This window comes from Gouania willdenowi, chromosome 9, assembly GCF_900634775.1.
Source record: "Gouania willdenowi chromosome 9, fGouWil2.1, whole genome shotgun sequence".
NCBI lineage: Eukaryota > Metazoa > Chordata > Actinopteri > Blenniiformes > Gobiesocidae > Gouania > Gouania willdenowi.
In genome coordinates, this window is record NC_041052.1 from 37,738,763 (window position 1) to 37,753,759 (window position 14,997).

The 14,997-nt window shown below is 38.2% G+C and overlaps 1 protein-coding gene across 1 annotated transcript in view; it reads right to left on the bottom strand.

Annotated features, from left to right (window-relative positions):
- The window catches only part of wscd2 (WSC domain containing 2), an 86,846-nt gene that overhangs the window by 34,921 nt on the left and 36,928 nt on the right, over positions 1-14,997 (bottom strand). The window contains exons 2-3 of the mRNA XM_028458161.1: positions 7,404-8,295; positions 1,489-1,603 (exon numbers count right to left, since the gene is read on the bottom strand). Of these exons, the coding sequence (XP_028313962.1) occupies positions 1,489-1,603; positions 7,404-7,788 (500 nt within the window). The 5' untranslated portion in view covers positions 7,789-8,295. The remainder of the gene's footprint in view (positions 1-1,488; positions 1,604-7,403; positions 8,296-14,997) is intronic.

Genomic DNA, 14,997 nt, shown 5'->3' on the forward strand with positions numbered 1-14,997 from the left:
GTATTTCTCTGGAAGAGGTAAGGGCCGAGACGACGATGATGATGATGATGATGAAGAGGCGACAGAGAGAGGAAAATAGGATGTGATTGCTTTAACTCAACAATTCTCCATTACTCTCTCTCTGTTTAAACTAGGAGTGTGCCAATATATTGATACGACAATATATCGCAATGTTTCGTCTAGCGGTACGTTATCGATCCACTGCCGCCAAATATTTTTTATTACACAAGTTAAGTATAGGGCCATAAAAATCCACGTTAACAGAATCGCAGATGGAATCAAATGGACAGAATCGGCATGAAATGTGTCACCGTGAGGAGGAAGGAATGTTTTTTTTTCATGAGAAATTGTTTCTGGAGGGAGCGCTTATTCGGTGACACCGCTCTCTTCCTCCCGTCTTGACAGCATAAAACGCCACTGAAACCCTGTCTAAACTGCCAAAAAAACTATGCAAATCATCACTGACTTCTAAATACAGAGCTGACCAGTGCCTGCTTAACTTTGCTGTGCCTGAGATACTCCGTCCGTTTTTCGTGTAGAGCAGCAACGCTCTGAGCAGCTTTACCTGCAACAGCATCTCATCAGAGCTACAGAAGTTTGTTTTTAATGATTTAAAGTTAATTTGCACAAACATTAATTAAATATTTTGGTGAAGCATTATTTTTGTATCAGTCTTTCCTTAAAAACTTAAACATAACACAAGAGCCACTGTGCAGTATACACTTTGTTTTACTTGGCTGTCATTCATGTGAAATTGATTGACAATGTTTTGTAATTCCTGTGAAATGCATCGTGAGTGAATTTTACCGCAATTTATCGCGGTATCGCCATGATGTTGTTATTGCGAGCAAACATATCGTGATTTATTGTATTGTGAGGTACCTGGCGATACCCAGCCCTAGTTTAACCCAGTTTAAAAAAGTATAGTGCTGCTTTGCATTTCCATGTATAAATGATATAAAAGTGTGTATTATATAAGCCGCAGACAATATCTAAGCAATAGGTGACAGGTAGTGACAATATTTATTTTAATTTAGGGACATTTAAATAATTTGAGTATTGAATAGAATTTTGAAAAAAATTGGTTTCTTTCAATCATTTGAGAGAAAAAATGACTTCTATCATGCCATAGAAGCATGTATGTGAAAACTGCGATAATGAAAAGCTTTTAAAACAACAATATTTTTTAATAATAGTCAAAACTGAAATGTAATCAGTCGGAATATTTTTTGTAAATTATATTCACACTCGTACCATTTCAGCGCAAGAACATACAATATATGCAAGAATATCTTCTTGCAAAAGCAGGGTAAGATAGAATAAAAATAGAATACAAGAAAATAACTGCTCCCTATTTACAAACACAAAATGTATCAAAAAAAAAATAAGAAATGCATTTAGGTTTCTACAGGGTTTATAAATGTGTCTCTACAGCTATGAACCTAAAAAGTAAACAAAGATTACAATTGACTTTTTTGTGTGTCATACCTTTCAGCGCAGTTGTCCTGGCAACGAAACACCGTCATTTTTTTGTAGTCAAAAAAGGAAACCCCTCTCAACGCTCTTTTATGAATATTGTCAATGTGGCATCCGACGTACTTTGCTGAAAGACAGAGAGAGAAAAAAAAACATGATAGAAATGTATTAAAATGTGCAGAATTTTTTTCTATAAATAATAAAAAAAAAAGGTAATGCAGTTTATATGCATGATGCACAAAAATGTGCTTTAGCCCCATCAAAGAAGTCTCAAAACACTTCGCAATATCAGCTCATTCAGCCATGCACACACCAATGGGACTGAGCTGCCATGCAAGGTGCTAATCTACCATTGGGAGTTACTTAGGGTTCAGTGTCTTGCCCAAGGACACTTCAACACAAACAGGTATAGACTGGGATCGAACCCCCAACCCCTCGACCAGAAAACGACCCCTTTTAGATTAAGTATTAAATAAACCATGTTTATTTTCACTGAAACATTGTAAAAAATGGTTTTAAACGTTTCAGATTACTCTACGTGTGTACAGGTTATGGTACGTTATATCAAATATTATATATAAAAAATATATTTTTAAAAATGCAAGGTGGAAATTTTGTTAAATATGACATAATTGTTACATTTCATAAATGCTACGATTAGTTGAAAGTTGCTTCTTAGTAGCTCTTGTGGAACACGCGAAACTGTGAAGCGCAGTGGGGGCGGGGCTGGGCGTGTCTTAACTTCTCAAGTGCAACGCCCATAACTGAGGCATTAATTATAGGCGAGTGCCAGGTCAGTAAAAGGTCAGTAGGAAGATGATCATTTTCTATGAAATGTAATGAAAATGAAACAATCGTATATACTGGGAGAAACAAAGTCATTTCTTACCTTTTTTAAGTTAATGCTAGCCTTCCTTATAATTTTAACATCTAATTAAAATGAAAACATTTAATATTTACGAAGTGCTTCTTTTTTCTTTTCTTTTTTTGCATTTATCATGATCTTTGAATATTTATTGGAATACAAATGCTTCTCTAATAGAAATCAAGTAAAAAAATTAAAAAAATCATCAAACTACCACCCAGTTCAAAGCATGTTGATGTGTACCGCCCACAAATAATGATCAATCTGAGCATTAATACAGGAGAAAATAAAAGGTGGTGTTTTCTGTGTTGGAATTATTTAGGATATTTGTTTCTTACTTTAATTGTTTTTGTTATGTATATTTTTCTGTTGTTTTTGTTTATTTTGTGTGTTTTTCTGTAATTGTGTATGTTTTGAGGTTATTTTCTGTATTCATTTTTTTCTACTTTGCAACTTACAAGACAATAGACAGGAACAAACAGCAATGTGACAACATACACCCAGAGAACAGTATTTACAATTATTTACAGTACAGTTGTGTGTGTGTATGTGTGTGTGCGTGTGTGTGTGAGAGAGAGAAACAAGAGGGTAGGGATGAAGAGAGGAAAAATGTTAAAATTAATAACAAAATGAGATATAATAATAACAGTAATGATGGTAATAATAATAATAATTAGCTTCCAGAACCTTTTGGGAGGAAGCCTACCCTCCAGCTTTATGGTTGACACAGACAGTGGAGGTCCACAGCTATATGTTAACATTGTGAGAGGGCCCGAAAGAAGAGGACACCCCGAGCCCCCCCCCCCCCCCCAAACATCCTCAAGCACCAAAGCGAAGCTGCAGAATATGTAGATTCTAAAAAATAAAATGAAAAAAGGATGAATAGAAAAATGTAAAGGATGAATAAAATAAAATAAAAACTAATATTAGTAATAATAATAATAAACAAACAAATAATACAAATAATAATCAAGCTGGGAGACCTGAAATCCCCCCCCCCCCACAAAAAAAAAAAGGAGATAAAAGTTTTCCTAAACACTATATCCCCTCTTCACCCCCTCCACCACCAGTTAAAAAATTAGTGCTTTTCTAACTGGTAGCCCTTCAGACTATTTAGTTTAGTACCTACAATGTAGCTCAGAGTTTGAGAAAGGTTGGTGACCCCTGAGATAGATACAGTATATCTTCCTTACATGACTGAACATTGTAGTAAGAGAGCACACGAGCAGTCCAAACTGGGCCACGGTCATTATTTATTTAGAAAGACACACATCTCCTTCTAGTGGCCTCTAACTGTAGGGGCAGGCGTCTTGCTGCATTTTTTTACGTGTGTGTGTTGCGCGTGTGTGTGTTTGTGGGGGGTGGGCTGAAGCAGACCTCTGCAAAGAGATACAGTGACCCTTCCCTTCCACAGCTTCTGGTCTCGTTTACCTGCTCCATCCCACCGCATAGGCCATCTGTGCTGTGTTATTACCCCTCTGAGCTGCTTTCCAACAGGGGAAGCACACACAGTCCCCCTTGCATTACATTAATTGCTATAGTCTAAAGGCCTGTGTTTGAGCAGCATGTGGCGTGCTGCGGCGAGCTATAATCTTCCTCCTCACTATTGTTGAGCCGGAATTAATCTGCTTTCTGCTTTGCAGTGAAATGCTGATTTAAATGAAGCTGTAGCTTTAGCTGTACAAACATATTCCAGCTAAGGATGGTTTGAGAGCAGAGGATAACACTGCAGCTGCAACTGATCTTACAAAAGGTTTTAAAATATAATTAGAGCATAAAAAACATTCTGCTATAACCTCCCTGTGAACCCTCACTGTTTCACATCTAAACCAACATACTCGCAGTATTGTACCATTGCAGCGTTGCCTGTTTTATGTCCTGCAGGCTTTGTCTGATATATTACCTCTAAGTTCAATTCACAGCTAAAGAAAAGTGATTCATTCCAGGGCTGGGCAATATGGACCAAAACTCACATATTATTATCATACATTAAATTATAATACACTGGCATATAACTGACTGAGCTGCTGAAAGATAGTCAAATTAAATATGTTATCGCATTAAAACACAAAATGCAATTATCATTATTATTATGAAATGCTCAGTGTGCTTTGATTGCGCTGTCGAGCCTTTCTTGTTAACACTGTGCGATTTTTAGCCCATTTTGAGCTGATTTTTTACTTGTGCATATATTTTTGGAATCGGGCCGAGTCTCGGCTAAATCGTGTGTTGTTCATCGTGTAGTAATCATGGGGTCACAAAAAGCGATGAACACCTCACAACCAGTCCCTGATCAGCAATCGTATGGTTGTAAAAAAAATGAAACATGTTTGAAATCCTGGTCGCTCCTCGTGAGGGTATCGCATTGTTGATGCAGCGCCACGGAGAGGCTTACCTTAAACTCTCACACTGCGCATGCGTGAACACTGTATAACTGCTGTAGAATTGACAGACCGTACTGTCCACGTCTGCCCAACGAGTTCCTGGTCCATCACATCACCGCCTTTTCTTTTTTGAAGCTCTTTTTGCTTAGCAATGCAAATGTCTGTCCACTTCCGGGTTCTTTTTTTTCATCTGTTTCAATGGCAACGCTTCAGAGCTCTTCTTCTAATTTTTAACGATGCATTTCTGGAAACAAGACCCCGACATGCCGTGTATGAACGTACAGTGAGAGCAGTCAGATCGTGTCAAGAGTGTCGGTCCGTATAGTGTGGACATGAATCGTGCGTATAATCTGACTCTGCAATTGAGTCACAAAATTTGAGCTGGAGCGGAGTACAACAATTGAAAAAAATCGCACAGTTTATGCCCGCCTTTAAGAATCTTTATAATGCAGATTAAGTACAGCCGTGAAGTGCAGAGGATCTCTGTGAATCAAGCGCTGACATACTCTGAAACCGGATTAATGCAACTAATGCACAGCTATGCTTCAGGCTGCTGTGTGGGGGTCCGTGTTGATGGAGGGCTACACGTAACTACAGTGTGGATGTGACACAGAAACATAAAACGTATTCTAGGCGCCTCGTCTCAAACTCCGCTCATAAAACGCTTTAGTGGTCAGATGTATTGAAATACAGCCACTCCATGAGTCCGTGATCAAGTTGGCACATTTCCAGACAAGCGCGCTCACTGACCGCGGTGTTTGCGCGCAAAATCACAACATTTTTGGTGGCCGGAATTTCAATGCATCACTACAAAATAGGCTATAAAATAAAAACATATTGTTATAGGTGATATTGTCATTTTCTACATCCCCAAAACAGAAATCTTGTTATATCTTGAATCTTGATATATTTCCCAGGCCTAATTCATTCATTGTAGAAGAATATGGAAGAAAAATTATTAGGAGAGCATAGAAACAAGTTGTTTCAAGTTGTGCATGTTGGTCATGCTCAGTATTAGTCCTGAGAGTTTAACGTCTCACGGAGATGAAGGACAAGAAACTGTGGGGCCCTGATTTCATCAGATAACCCAAAGCCTGAATGTACACTGTAAACATGTGTGTTCTGCTGCCCTTGTGAAGAGAAAATATGCTGAAGGACGCTGGCTGAAAAACTTGCTTCATCAATATTTTGCTGTTTAAAACCACAGCAGAGCTTTGCACTGTGACTCAGAGGGTTGTTATTGGTTTATTTTCTTCTCCGACTTCCACATCCTCCACGCTCACTGCTCTTGGAGTGTTTCCCAGAGTAGTTAAAGACGGTGCTCAATATTTCTTTCAGAGCGCTATGACAGACAACGTTTCATGTTCATGGGCCGCTCAGATTACTCACCTGCCTCAGCAGCATGCAGAAGAGAAACCAGAAACCTACGCAGCGAAAAAACACACTGCAGTCATTTTTGCCTGTTGACGTTTTACAGTTACGAGTCTATTTTAGGCTTTTTGTGGCTGAACAAACAGAAACACCCAAATTGCCTGAGTTTAGTTCAAGCAAAACTGTCTCAACTGTAGCAGCATTAGGCAGATGTTTATCACAGCTGGGAAGGACGGGATTGCATTTTCAGTGTCGTCATTTAAAGATTGATATTTATTTACTTTAAGTTGCTGTCTTTTCCACCTTGTTCCGTTATTGAAATCCACTCATACTGATAAACTTGTACATTCATTTACACTCCTTTTTAAGAAAGGATAAGATAGATCTTTATTGGTACCACAGAGGGATAATTTGGGAAAATTAAGTTAAAAACAACAATTAATAAACATTTTGACCTCATATTATGTCAGTTCCATCTTACATGGACTCTTCTGGACCAGAAAAATCTATTTTTCGTCCTGTAAGATCCACGAGCGATTTTGCAAGAGAAATTCAGAGGCTAACCCCCAATTTCCACTGGATGCGTATCTTCTGCGTAACAGCAACAGAGCTGATACGTATCCAACTAGTCAATGTGTGAATTTCAACTGCAGGCGTATGCAGTCCATCACAGCTGCGTAACAACTCCATCAGTCCAGATCCCTCCGCAAGATATATGCAGACCTTCTATATTTACCAGACGTCGAGGCAACAACACAGAAATTCAGTAAAGACAAGCCCGTGCGGGACAGGAAGTAGTGCACAGACTAAAATATCTGCTTTATTTTCAAAATAAAATACTCTGCGTTCAAGGCGGATTGCATTTCCATCCATTTTCTGACCAGGTTGTAGGCGGGGCTAGACTCTGGACAGGGCGGCAGCTGATCGTATTTCACATAGAAATATTGCACTTATCCATGGTTGAATCACAATAATCTCCACAAAATATTTCAGATCCACAAATACATCCCCAATTTTACATCACATGTTTTATCCTTTCTGTTTCTGTATGCATCATGAATTATCATGTGCAAATCTCCAATTGTGCTTATGGATTGAGCAAAGTGCGTTTGTGCACTTAATTTTGAGACAAACGTAACGCAGTTTCACTCAGATTCATACAAACATATATTTTTTATGTCCAAGCGCACACTAGGGCACATTTATTTTTAAATTACATATTACATATACATATATATATATATATATACATACATGTTACATATATAACATTACACAATAAAAAGAAAGAACTTGCGTTTTCTTACCTCTTCCGTCATCTAAGTCTTTGGCATTTCGTCCTTTGAGTGCACGATTCCAGTTGTTGCTGATGTCACCACCTTGTCTCGTGGTCTCCTGGTTCCTGTGACCTCTCTTTTTCATCCATGGAGGACCATACCTTCGTCCAGGCCTGTGAGTTTCTTTAAACACTCGACTCATTATCCCAAGTCCACGTGTGTTTGAAGACGAAGTCCGACTGCCCATTTCTGAAGCGACCACAGCGTCCCGGCGGGGCCCCGAGCCACTGTCCCCGACAAAGCCGGAGTGGAGGAAGACGAGGCTGCCGGCCGTCAGGTAGAGCAGGATCAGGGAGAAGAATCGAACGGGCTTCCTTCGGAAATAGCGCTGTATCTTCAGCAGAGGCTTGGCCATGATGGCTCGCCCTGCCTCACGCTCTCCTCCCAGTGATGAAAACTCATAAATCAGGAGAGTCGACACCAGTTCTCCCTGCCTGCTGCCACCACACAGCCACACTGGGCAGAAGGACAAACACCAGGCAGTGTATCGCTGCTCTAAACCAAAGTCATCCAGTCAATTGCATGACTCTTTCCAGTGGAATATGTAGTCATAACAGAGATGCTTTGGTTTGCTGTCTGTCCTTGTTTGAGTCTCTTAGTGATCCTGCTGATGCTCCATCCCCGACAGCTTGTCCAGGGGCCCAGGCATGAAAGGTGAGTCCTTCACAGTGAAAGCTGATCGCTGAACCTGGCATTCACTGCGGTTATCGGCCTATAGAGATGCAGCATTAGCCTTGCAGTGGTGCTTTCTCCCACGCTGTGTAGAACGAAGAGGGTTTTATCTCCCAGCTGATGGGAGATTTTCTGGGCTTTGTGTGTCCGGCTATTCACTGAGACGATCCAAGAAGATAGGACTCACCATCTGTAGAGACATTCACAAAAAGAAAGGATAAGCACACACCTGGGTAGGCATATCAGGAAATAGGACAAAAAAACATACAAAACAAACTAAGTTAAGGAAGTTAGTAGGGCTGCTCAAGTATAGAAAAAATTATAATCACGGTTTTTTGTCAAGCAAAAAGTTATTTATTTTTTGTACAAAACAACGTAAAATATACTCTTTAAACATAAATAAAATCCTTCAAACACTAAAATCAAGTATGTTCACTTCTTGCGTGTGATGTGTCTTTGCTAAATGTCTTCACCATTAAACCCAAAGTGTTCCCATATAAGATCATTTGACTTGCTTGATAGAAACAACTTTCCTGTGTTGGCCTGTAGACTAGGCTAGCTTTAGCTTTCAGATAGAGCATGGAGCATGGAGCATGTATTGAACAACTCAAAGTTAGTATAAATAATTGTTTTTTTCTCATGTCTCATGTGTGCCAAGCTTTATTCTTCGTAAATATCCTAAATCATAGATTTTTGTTTTATTTAACAAATATAACATATGCATATGCAAAAAACCCCAATATATTTAAAAAATTATTTATTATTATTGTTATTTTTTTAATAATATTTTTTTTCTCGATTATGCAAACGTGTAAAGAGTACTGATATCTTTTACTCAAGTACAAGTACTGTTACTTGTTTGAAGTTGTACTCAAGTACAGTACATGTAAGTTATACATGAAATACTCAAGTACAAGAAAAAAGTAGCTCAATAAAATAGTACTCAAAGTAAAAGTTACTAGTTACTTTCATCCCCCATGTTTGCTTTTGGTAATAAATCTTGCCATGGTTCCCGTGCGTACAGTAAACATCTCATGTGTAAACTTAAAAAGGAAGAGACCAAATATTGCACAATTGGAACTTCTTAATTTATTTCCCACAAAGGCATCTATCTGTATAAAAAAAAGGTTTGTCAAAATGTACACTTATGTTTTAAATTAAATAAAACCAATTAACTCAATTAAAAATAATAACAATTCTCAGGTATAACGCCATTTAAAATTCAGTGCTGTTTTGGCGTGGTGCATTACGTTTAATCTGATTGGTCGGCTATGATGCGATACATTTGATTGTTGCTTAGTCTTTTCATCTTTTGTAGTTTCACAATGTCTATTGATCATTTTAAAACCAAAAATCATAATTTACCAAGTAATGGTTGGGTGTAGAAATGTAACAAATGACTTTACTTCCTATAAAATGTACTTAAGTACAAGTAAAAATAGGCCTGAGCCAATAATAAATAAATCAATTAACTGGACGGTAAATGAAAAAGAAGTCGGTAAGTTAGCTGGCCTTTATTTATTGCCATATTTATGCTTATTTGGCAGCGTGCCTGTCGGCTGCAGAAGCTACTGTTAGCAACGGATATTAAACAGCAGATAATTCAGTCAGTTCTAATCATTTCTCAGTGAACCCGCAGCGTAATCGTAAATAATAAAAATAGGAATCCACCGCCAGGCAAACTTTAATTTAGGTAAATCAAACAGTTATAGTCCGGTCGCTGCGGCAACTCTGGACCAACTACGTAGCTTCAGATTGCTGAAAATATCTGAAACGGATCTATAAGGCGACCCTAACCCTAACCCTTGGCAGAATTGTCCAACAGGCCATTCATACATTTGCCACTCAAATCCTCTCAAATGTTCAGCAGTCCCTCTCAAAGACGCCTCTGTTCACGGCTACGCTCGTGCGGCTACACCCAGACGGTGTAATGCAACACGGCTCAAGGTCAGCGAACGTTCCAGAACATGGAGGGGGACGGTCACTGCCATGGCTTTCTGTCTACACCAGGAAAAATCAGCAGAATTTTGGACACCTGAAACCACAACGTCACAACAGACCCCTGCCCCACCCCCTCTTATCTCTTTAGCTTCAACGCAGAGCATCCGGACACAAAGACTGACTGTCTAACCCCTCCAAACAAAGAAAATGATGACAACGAGCTGCACCATAGAGCCTGTGCGTTCAATATAAAGCTACAGCTTAGCTTTAAAAGGGCAGTATTATGAAAAAAAAAATCACTTTATAATGATTGTGCTATGGTGATTAATCTTCTTTTAGCCTCATTCAGAGGGCCAAAGTTGAAAAAGTTATGTTTCCTCCCTCCCTTGTTATTCCACGTTTTGTAAAAAGTCAGCCCCAAATGGGTGAGTTGGATTTTTCCCCCAATAATACGTCATGAGGTGGAAACTCCTCTTCCTGACAAACCTGGCTCCTCCTACCCTAAATAAGAATGTAAGCTCCTCCCTCTCAAACTACCTCACAGGTAAAACAAACATAGCAAAGGCAGGTTGATATTACAGTTAATATCTTTACGTTCAGTTTAAAGATAATTCGAAGGAAGAAGAGCAGAGTGAGCGCTCACAATCCGTTTCATTTTTAGTAGCCGTTATATCGCCTCGTATGGCCTTTATGGGATGATCTGATGTGTTTGTGCCCCAATGCGACGCAGTGGTAGATCTAAACAATAGACCTTTAATGGATTATTTCTGTGGTCACAATAGGTGAGGAGGAGAAAAAAAACTACTTTTCATGAGTTACTCTCCTGCTGCTGTGATATACACCTACTCATGTATTTGCATGAAGGTCCAAACAACAACCTGTTTTTAGGAGCGTTCTGAAAGTGACTTTTCAGAAGACTAAAACTCCAGAAAACAGGCGAGTTTGGGCAAATAAACCTCAAATACTATGTTGTTAGGGTTCTTAGAACAAATGGAGATGGGTGAAAACTAGCATAATACTGGACCTTTAATAAGCCAAACAGAAGAATAAATGAACCTATTCAATGTTTGAATCTTTTTCAGGCTGTGATGTGGAAATGAAGATGCAGTTACATTTTGTGTCAATCTTCATTCTAAGCTCAGTTCAATGCATACTCGAAGAGTGTCTTAAATGTCAGTGAATTCCACTGTTCTCTTCATTCCCATGGGCCAACTCTGTTTTCCATGAATGCAGCTACACAGTGGGATAATTCCCACATTTTTTCTGCAGCTGTACAAACAGTGTTGAAATGAAGCCCCCACGCGTTACCACAGTGTCCTAACATGCTTTGCTTTTCTCTTTCTTTTCTTATCTTACCATATGGGGGGAAAAAAAACTCATTATTTAGGAAACCTAGCAACACAGGCCAGTCCTTGTGTAAAAACTGAAAATAATGTGCCAAGGTGAAACTGAGAAAATGAAAGGTTAACATAGGAAATAAAAAGCTATCTTGACTTTCTAGCCTCTACTCGCCTGCTTTGTGCAGGGAAACAGACAGCATCCTGAGAATGTGTAGCCTTCCTCACTGGGATAAGGTTCTTAAAAGTCACGAGCCACGATCCACAAGAGGGTATTGTTTGAGTAACATAGGTGTAAACAGCAACAAACTGTCCATTTAGGCACAAAGAGTTTCTTAAGGCAAACAAATAGAGAAGTGATACAGGAAGATTTACTGTATGTACATGATTTGACATTATTTTACTACCAGTAAACAATGCTAACAGGCCCCATGCAGGTTAATTACCAATGTGATTCATTCAAATCCTGGAAAATCTCATAATTTGCAGTTTTATTGGAATGCGTGGAAAGACTCCTGCTGTTCATATTCAGATCTCTCATCCTGTATGTCAGTGGTTCCCAACCAGGGGTACGTGTACCCCTAGGGGTACTTGAACACATTGTAGGGGATACTAGGAAACATTGACGAATCTATTTCCAACATGCTGAGTCATTTTTAAGCCTATTTCAAACACTGTACATGCTCATTCAACAGCTTTTCCACACATTGACAATAAACTGTATTAATGAAATGAACAATATCGTGGCCTTAATATCCTACTAATTTGTTACTAACGTGTTCTGCACATTACTAAAAAATGAAGTAAATATATATTCTCTGTCATACATATTTAGTGTGCGTTAAACGTACAGGTTGACATTGTCAAGCTATTAACAACATATAAATAAAACAAGAAATGTTACTAAACTGGAATAACAAAGGGGTTCTCCTAATCTGAAGAGAGGCCTCGGGGGTACACGAGACAAAAAAGGTTGGGAAACACTGCTGTATGTCATAGAAAACAAAGCTAAGACCTCACATTGCAAAAACTCATTCAATTCCAAACCCAGGGGGATCATATCAGAGTGTTTTTGTTTCTGCTTGGTCCAACACCTTTGAGAGGATTGAAAGTTCAACTGGATTCACTCTAGCATTTTCTCATATTTACGCAAAACACACCCAATACTTACAGTACTGTACAGGGTTATTCTACAAACTTCTCACAAATGCTACAGTGAATCCAGTTGAAAACTGGTACCTGGGAGGCTGTAGAACAAGAATGTGGTGGAGTTTTCTGAAAACAATTTGATTTTTGATGAATTTTTGGCTTCTGAGGACTTTACTGTAATACCCAATGTAAACGGCTTTCTAGTTTTAAACTGCTGAGGACATTACTGCAGTCTCGTGTCTCCTATCACCGCTCAGAGGAAGTCGGCCTATGGAAATGAGTCCTTCAGTGACGTCACGACAGTAGCTGTAGCCCACCCAGTGGCGCTCCTAAAGGCTGAACAGGCCGTTTTACCACTGGGTGGGCTGCAGAGACCCTCCAGGAATCACTTGTTTTCCTCATTCTGGGAGTTGACAGGCTCAGGGAGGGCCAATGATAGATGTACAGACCAGAAAAAACGTGTTTTTCTTAATATGGGACCTTTAAGAAATGAACAGAATCAGAACCTGTTGTGAAAGCAAAAAGTAAACTCTTTTGAAAAAAATTATTTGACAGTTTTAAAAATATCACTTGTTTTTTAAATTGGTACTTCAATTACAGTTAGTTACTATTCACGTGTTCTCACAAGTTCAAAAAAATGAAATTAATTGTATTTCATACTATTTTGCATTTGTAAAAGTGAATTCGAATTTCACCTTTACAAGTACAAAATGGTATGAAATATAATTTATTTCATTTTGTTTAAAACTTTGCGAGAACAAGTAAATGGTAACTAACTGTAATTCAAGTACCAATATAAAAAGCAAGTGGCATGCTTTTTTTAAACTGTCAACTTAAATTTTCTAAAAAGTTTAAACTTTTGCTTCAGCAACAGATTCTAGTTCTGTTTAATTCTTAAATATTATATGTGTTCACTGATGCCTAGTAACCGGGCGTTTACTGTATCTGCTATTTATATGATTGTGACAATAAATGTTTTTTCCGTTAAAAACATGATTTAAAAAAATCGATCTGGACATTTTTTTTATCAATATGATAATTGTGCAGCGAAATATCTCAATATATCACTGAATCAATTTTTTTCTTACAACCTTAGTATCGTATAAAGTCCTTGTATATCTTCCCACCCCCAATATGCTCCTATTTATGTAATGCACCCTAAAAATTCAAACGAGTCCAAATTCTTGTTGTTTTTTTACTTTTATTTACTGGCTTTGCAGACTCATTTCATATTGGAGCGCTGCACAGTGAGAAAAACACTGGTTAAATAGAAACAGAAGCAGGAAGAGGTGTTTATTAGCAGCTGCAGTAAAAAAAGAAAAAGGAAACCATTAAGGATTTGTATCACATTGTCCTTGTTTCTGTCTTCTTGTTTGCACAACTTGATGTTCCTTCCTGTGAAAGTGTGGTACAGTCGGATGTTCTGGCTTTTGCAGAAGCAGAAGAGTTAAGCACGCTCCCTGCATGCAGGACTCGTGACCCTCCCCTCTCCCTGCGGCCCGTCTCTCCGCTCTCCTGGTGTGTTCAGCCTGCCAGTGTGCATTAGCTATGTTTGTCAAATCAAATCAAACTAAAGATCACATTCATCCACACGGAGCACGACTGCTCCAAGTCTCTGTACCTGACGCCTCAGTGTGTGTCAGAGAGGAGATGGAGAACCAGGTTTATGATTGAATAATCAGAATATGCTGCAATGAGGAAAGCTGTTCCAGCAGTTACATAAACCAGGACAAGAAAATACAACCACCAGAAATGTGACTAGGGTTGGGAACCTCTGGGTACTTCACGATACGATACGCGATACAAAGCTCACAATAACGATGTATCTCACGATATGACAATACTGCAATTATTGATATATTGGTCAGAAATCAATCTACGATAATCTATGACATAACAAGAAAAAAAAAGATTAAGTGAAAATTATTTTTTTTTTATTTAATATCTCTGAAAAAGTGTCCTATGAACAGTGACACTATTTTAGTGCAACATTTCTGTAAATAAGTGTAAACATATTAATGTAAACAAACAAGTATCTCCAATAGTGCTTTCTGTAAACAAAAAATAGGGTCTTTCTTACCAGTGACACCAGTGACACTGTTTGTTGTTCCTTCAACAAACAGTGACAAAATTTCTGTGAAGACCTACCTGCACATTTTAGAGACAAAGCAGAAAAGGTTTTGAAAATAATAAAATAAATCTTAAATAAAAAAAATGTAAAAAATTAAAATTGATAAGTGATAATCGATATTGATAATCGATCGTGCGAAAAATATCGCTGTATCGAGATATTGTCACACTCCTAAATGTGACAAATGAAACTCCATTATGATTTCAATTATTTAACTTAACGATTACAAAAATAAGAATCAATAAAAAAATATATTTTTTTATTGTTAGAATTTTTTGAATATACATGTGTTTCATTTGCTAAATAAAAAAAAACATTTCCACGATTTAGGATA